Genomic DNA, 6,982 nt, shown 5'->3' with positions numbered 1-6,982 from the left:
TTTTTTAGCGTTTTGAGAGGGAAATTTGAACGTAGGGATTGTTTAGGGAATTCCTTTTGATTTGTATGCATTAAATAGTTGATTTGGCTAGGGTTTGAGTATCTTGAATTTGGCTGAAATTTGAGATCTCTTAGATTTAGGTTTTCTTTGGGCTCTTGGCGTTGCCAGAGATTTGGGAGAGATCGATCCTCCTCTCGAATTGAGGATCAATTGTATCTTTGCTGTTTTCTTCTTCTACTAGTGGAATACAAATCTCTCTTTGAGTTTTCTTTCCAATTTCCTCTGAAATTCTGCTGTAAACTGCTGTAAACAACAGATTTGCCGTGTTTTTCTGTTGTGGACAGCCGTTTCCATCGGATCTACTTCAGTTTTGGTGAGAAACACTTGGGAATCCAAGTGTTTCCTATCAGATTTCTATCCTTAGTGGCCTGTGTATATTATTAGAATTTTAGCATGTGTGACACATGCTTGCTTTCCTTTCTATAGCGTAAACTAGATTGTTGCTGGGAGTTTATGTTTATTTATTGTTTTCTTATGTAGATTTTGGTGACTATTAAATTATTATAGGAGATGAAAAAAAAAATGTTTATCATTTTTTACATTAATAGCAATTGATTTTTGTTAAAGCTAAGCATCGAGAACATGAGGATTATAATTTTTTGTGTATTTTCATCATGCATCTCATCATAAACTTCATTAGTAATCCTAGACTCTTAATCATTCACAAATTATCCTTCCTTCCAAATCTGTACTTATATAAAGGCAAAAGGAGGAGCCAAAAATAATAAATGCTGGATAATGGCAGATGGCTTAAATCTTGAAGGGAAAAAAATAGTCAATAGGCACCTGTTTCACCAGAATAAGATGATGTTCCATCATCATTTGTAGAAATGTTGGGAACCAAGGAGATGGATGTATGGTATCTTGACTTCCAATCTTTACCTCTCCACATGAGAATCTGCTCCTGATCAAAAGACAGCAGCACACAAGGCACAAGATCCTGCAAAACAAAAATAGGAAGAAAGCCTATAACCAAATTGATGCAGCAAGACGAGGGAAGAGGACAAATTTATGTAGCATTGGTCATGGTTCTTGGAACCACACTAAGAAAGGAACACCAAAAGAAGCTGATAGGAAATACTTGAGTTCGCAAGTAACCCTAAGGTAATACTTGAGTTCGCAAGCAAACCTAATCGAAATTAGTACAAAACAGATAGAAATCTGCTGTTGCAGTAGGAAAATCAGCACCTTCGCAGCAGGTTTTGCAATAAAACAGTGGAAAATTGGGAGGAAAAGCAAAGCGTTCGCTAGTAGATGCAAGAAAATGATAAAAGATACAACGTTCTTCGATTCGAGAGGAAGAACAACTCTCCACAAGTCTCTAGCAAACCCTAGAGCCCAAGCACACAATGAGATCTCAAACTTTCATTCAAAATTCCAGATGAGATTCCAATTACCTCCTAAGCTCCTAATTAACATCAAAGGACAATTACAAACTTCTTAAAACAGCCCCCCTCATTCAAATTTTTCCCTCCTAAGTTGAATTAGACCAAGCATGGCCCCCCTAGGCCCCCCCCCCCCCTTTCTTTCTCTGTCTTCCGCCGCCGCTTGTAGACATGGATTGGTCCAGGTTGGACCGGTCCAGCCGGCCGCTCCTGGGCCAGCAGCATATCAATACTCCCCTCCCAATGACTCACCTTGTCCTCAAAGTGGAAAGAAGGGAATTGATCCTTCATTCTATCAATTTGTTCCCATGTAGCGTCGAAATCAGGGAGGCCTCTCCATTTAATCAACACTTCTTTGTTGCCCTTTTTATCTGATCGGACTCCTGCCAGCTCTAGTGGTTCTAAAACTAGCTCTAAGTCATCCGTCATAGTACCTGGTAGTTCTTCACTTGTTACATGCTCCCCTATGGCCTTTCTCAGCTGAGACACATGGAACACTAGATGTATAGTGGCTGATGGGGGTAGTTTCAATCGGTATGCCACTGCTCTAATCCTTTCCAAAACCTGATAGGTGCCAAAGTATCTTGGTGCTAATTTCTCATTTCCCCTTCTAGCCACTATCCTCTGCCTGTATGGTCGTAGTTTCAAGAACACCTTCTCCCCCACTTCAAACTGCATGTCTCTCCTGTGTGAGTCCGCATGCTTCTTCATGATCTATTGTGCCCTCAACAGATGTTTCTTCAGTTCTTCCAACACATTGTCCCTTTCCTCCAGGTACAGCTCAACTAACGAAACGGGTGTACTACCTCTCCCAAAGTGTACTAGGTGTGGAGGGTCCCTTCCATACAACACTTTGAATGGGATCATCTGGGAGGCAGAATGGTACGAGGTATTGTACCAATACTCAGCCCAAGGCAACCACTTTGCCCACATCCGCGGGGTCTCGGACACAAAGCACCTCAAATAGGTCTCCAAACTTCGGTTCACCACCTCCATCGGCCCGTCTGTCTGTGGATGGTAGGCGGTGCTTCTCTTGAGGATAGTGCACTGCAATCAAAACAGCTCCCTACAAAACTGACTAAGGAACACCTTGTCTCCATCCGTCACTATCGATTCAGGAATCCCGTGCAGTCTAACAACCTCCCTGATAAATGCTACTGCTACTGACATTGCGGTGTAGAGATGTTGTAAGAGGATGAAGTGTGCATACTTACTAAGTCTGTCCACCACCACCATGATGACAGTGTATCATTCTGATCGTGGTAATCCGTCGATGAAGTCCATGGACACTTCCTCCCAAACTTTGTTTGGAAGTGTCAACGGTTCTAGTAATCCTCCTGGAGCCATAGCCATGTATTTGTTTCTTTAGCACACTTCATACCTCACCACCAGCTCCACATCTTTATGCATCCCCTTCCAATAGAGCTTTGCTGCTAGCCTCTTGTATGTCTTCTGAACTCTTGAATGGCCTCCAACTGCGCTGTCGTGGAACTCCTGCAACAAGTGGGAAATATGTATGGAGGTTTGTGGCATCACAAACCTCCCTTGATACAATAGTCTCTCCCCCTCAATGCAGTAACTAGGATGGCTACTCTTATCTTTCCTCAGATCCTCCCTGATTTTTCCCAATTCTTCATGCTTTCTTCCTTGATTGCCCCCTAGTCGACCATCAAGGATATAGACAGAGCTAACTCCTGGAGCTCATCCACACATCGGGACAGGGCGTTAGCTGCTTTATTTTCCAAACCAGGCCTGTACTAGATCTCGAAATCGTAGCCCAAAAGTTTGAATGGCCACCACTGATGCTCCTCAGTCACCATCCTTTGCTCCAAGAGGTAGTTTAAACTTCTCTAATCAGTCCGGGCAATGAAGTGCCGACCCAAAAGATAGGGGCGCTGCTTCTGAATGGCCAAGACAATCGCCATCAGCTCCCTCTCATACACTGACTTCAATCTTGCCTTGGTTGATAGCACTTGATTGAAGTATGTTATAGGCCTGTGGTTCTGCATCAACACTGCTCCCAACCCATATCTTGATGCATCGGTCTCTACAACAAAGGCCTGACTGAAATCTGGAAGAGCTAGAACAGGAACAGTGGTCATGGCTTTCTTCAACTTCTCAAATTCCTGGGTCGCTGCATCTCCCCAGGAGAAGTTGTCTTTCTTCAGCTGCTCAGTCAAAGGCCATGCAATGGTACCACACCTTCACGAACTTCCTGTAATAGTCAGTCAATCCTAGGAAACCCCTCAACTCTCTTATGTTCCTAGGTAGTGGCCATTTCTGCATTGCCTCAATTTTGGTTTGGTCGGCCGCCACTCCTTGGGATACCACATGTCCCAAATATTCCACATTGGACTGAGCAAAACTGCATTTCTTCAGGTTGGCTCTAAGTTGATGCTCCTGCGGTACTTCTAAGATCATCCTCAATTGTTCCAAGTGCTCCTCCCCAATCTTGCTGTATACCAGAATATCATCAAAGAAGACCAGTACAAACTTCCTGAAGTACGGCTTGAACACCCTGTTCATCAAGAATTGAAACGTAACAGGAGCGTTAGTCAACCCAAAGGGCATTACCAGAAATTCATAATGCCCTTCATGTATCTTGAACACTTCTTTTGAACATCTGCCTCCCTCATTCTGATCTGGTGGTATCCGGATTTTAAGTCCAACTTGGAAAACATCACTGCCCTATGTAGCTCGTCCAACAGCTCATCAATCACCGGAATTGAGAACTAGTCTGGTACATAGCCCCTATTCAGAGCCCTGTAATCCACACAGAATCTCTAACTCCCATCCTACTTCTTGACCAGGAGAACTGATTAGAAAAAGGGTTGACGCTGGGTCTGATGATCCCCACCTCTAGCATTTCCTGTATCAACTTCTCAATCTCATCTTTCTAAATATGTGGGTAACGGTAAGGACGGACGTTGATCGGTGTATCCCCTTCTTTCAAAGTAATGGCATACTCCAACTCCCTCTGAGGAGGTAAACCTTGGGAGGTTGAAAGACCTCGCTGAACTTGTGTATGAGCGGCTGCACTGTAGATGGATCATTGCCTTCTTCCTCTAATCTGACCCCTTTCAGGCGGTGCAACTCCACTAAGTAGCCTCCTCCCTCCTCCTGAATGGTTTTGATTGAGGATTTGAGAGAAACCCCTGCCTTGGTCAGCCCGGCATCACCCTGAATCATCCTCCTTCTTCCCCCCATACCACTAGCTCCATCCTCAGTGTACCCAATTGATCTTGGTTTTCCCCAATGTTTGCAGCCACTTCATCCCCAGGATGACATCAGTGCTCCACAATTCCAAGGGAAGGAAGACCTCCCTCACCTGGATCCCCTGAATCTTTAGCATCACCCCTCTACAAACTCCTCTACCAATTTCCACCTTTCCCGTGCCCATCATCGCCCCATAGTCTCCTGTATCCACTAACTCCATCCCCAACAGTTCAACGATCTGGTTGGAAATGAAATTGTGGGTTGCCCAACTGTCACTCAATACCACCACCTCACGGTCAGGCGGTCAGCTATCTCTCATTTCACTTTCATAGTGTGACTCGGAGTGAATCTGTTAGACCGGTCCTCCATGGACCGGTCCAGCTGTTTTACCGCAGGAGGAGGCCGGCAGGCTCAAAGGAGGGGGAAAGAGTGGGGTCCACTTGAGATTCAAATACTTTCTTGGAGCCAAAAGAAGTGGAAGCAAGGGCTATTTGGTCCTTTTGTGTTATTTTTGAATTGTATGCATTAAGTAGGGAGAAAAGCATAGATTAGGGTTATGTGAAATTTGCTTGGGAGTTTTCTTATTCTTCTTTGGTGGCTAGGGCTCTAGATCGAATTCTAGAGAATTGGGAGAGTGCGATCCTCCTCTCGAATAGAGGATCCTTGTATCTTTGCTATTTTCCTTGCATCTATTAGTAAAATATAAGTTTTTTCTCCAAATTTCTCGCCGTTTTTCTTTGTTTTTCCACTGTTTTGGGCTGTTTTCCTGCTGTGGACAGCAGTTTGTATTGCGTTCAAGTATTTCCTATCAAATTGGTATCATAGCAAGTCTTGGGACAAATCGTGAGCTGTTTTTGTCCGAATTCAGCGGCTGAAATTGCACCAGCGAAGGAGAAATTTGCTGAAATTTTTTTTTTCAAATCCTGAGATCTTCTCCTAATTTGCAAGCCGTAGGAGATGGCGGCTAAAAAGGTGGATGCCTTGGAGGAGAGAATTGAAGGAGAAATAAATCAAATCAAGGAGACCGTGGAGGAACGAATGTCTTCCATGGAGGGGCAAGTGGCCGATCTACGGGAGATGATGAAGAAGATGTTGGAGTTTCAAACCCAATCGGCGGCGTCTGATGCAAAAGGGCCAGCGGCGAAGAACACCAACTGTGAAATCCATCGGGAGGAAGAGGAGGTGGAAATCGTGGAAGGAAGTAGGGGAAGGCCTTATTTGGAGCCCTTCCAGAGGGAGAAGAGAGGAGGAAGATATGGGGAAAGGCAAGGCTACGGAGGCGTGGAACCAAGAGGTGCTGGTTGGGTTTTTGAAGGGGGATTGGGCGCTGGAAAGCTGTTTTTGAAGATCGAAGAGGGGATTTTGAAGGGAGATTGGGTCAGGGCAGAGAAGGGGAAGATCGGGAGACATGGGGGGGTCTAGCACATGGGAGAGGGGAAACTATGGAGGTTTAAGGGGGAATGGCGGGGATCGGAAGATGAGAAAATTGAAAATGCCCATTTTTGAAGGGGAAGATGCCTATGAGTGGATCTACAAGGCGGAGAGGTACTTTGCTGTTAACGGCTTGACGGAGGAGGAGAAGTTATCGGCAGCGGGCTTGTGTCTGGAAGGGAAGGCAAACTCTTGGTACCAGTGGAGAGATCAGAGGAGACCTATCCAGAGCTGTGGAGAATTCAAGGATAGTTTTTTAGAGCGTTTCCAAACCGACCGGGGAGGAGACTTCTACGAGCAGTTCTTTGCCCTAGTGCAGGAGGGATCTGTGGCGGACTACCGAGAGAGGTTTGAGCATCTGGCCAGCAGGGTAGAGCGCTTGTCCGAGACGATGCTGGAGGGGAATTTTATGAAGGGGTTAAAGGCCGAGGTGCAAGCAACAGTGAAGGTCCTGATGCCCAGGGACCTAGGGGAGGCCATGAAGCTTGCACAGCTGGTTGAAAATCAAAAGAACCTGGAGAAAGGAGCTAGGAGTAGTAGTAGCTCAGGAGGCACTTACAGGTGGATGACTACCCACCTAGCCCCCAAGGGAGCGTCCCCAGGAGGGATGAAAGAAACGAAGGAAAAAGTCACAGGAGAAGGAAATATGGGGCAGTTCAAGAGACTCATTGAGAAGGAAATGCATGAGAAAAGAACAAAAGGGCTGTGTTTTCGATGCGATGAAAAATACATGCCAGGGCACAAGTGCAAGGATCGAACTCTTCAAGTTCTCCTCGTTTGTGAAGACGAGGAAGACGAAGAGGGAGGGGAAAGCGATTCTGAGGTGGAGGAGGAAAAGATGCATCTGGATGTGGCAGAAGTCTCTCTCAACTCTGTAGTGGGATTCACTC

At 45.4% G+C, this 6,982-nt stretch overlaps 1 protein-coding gene across 1 annotated transcript in view; it reads right to left on the bottom strand.

The window, feature by feature from the left end:
• LOC110115425 (CRS2-associated factor 2, chloroplastic) overlaps positions 1 to 6,982 on the bottom strand; it is a gene marked incomplete at its 5' end in the record, with an annotated part of 26,452 nt that overhangs the window by 9,324 nt on the left and 10,146 nt on the right. The window contains one exon of the mRNA XM_020848642.2: positions 847 to 1,000. Within this exon, the coding sequence (XP_020704301.1) occupies positions 847 to 1,000 (154 nt within the window). The remainder of the gene's footprint in view (positions 1 to 846; positions 1,001 to 6,982) is intronic.

The sequence above is a fragment of the Dendrobium catenatum genome, unplaced genomic scaffold, assembly GCF_001605985.2.
Source record: "Dendrobium catenatum unplaced genomic scaffold, ASM160598v2 fragScaff_scaffold_1483, whole genome shotgun sequence".
Classification (NCBI taxonomy): domain Eukaryota; kingdom Viridiplantae; phylum Streptophyta; class Magnoliopsida; order Asparagales; family Orchidaceae; genus Dendrobium; species Dendrobium catenatum.
This window is presented reverse-complemented; position numbering and strand designations above follow the sequence as displayed.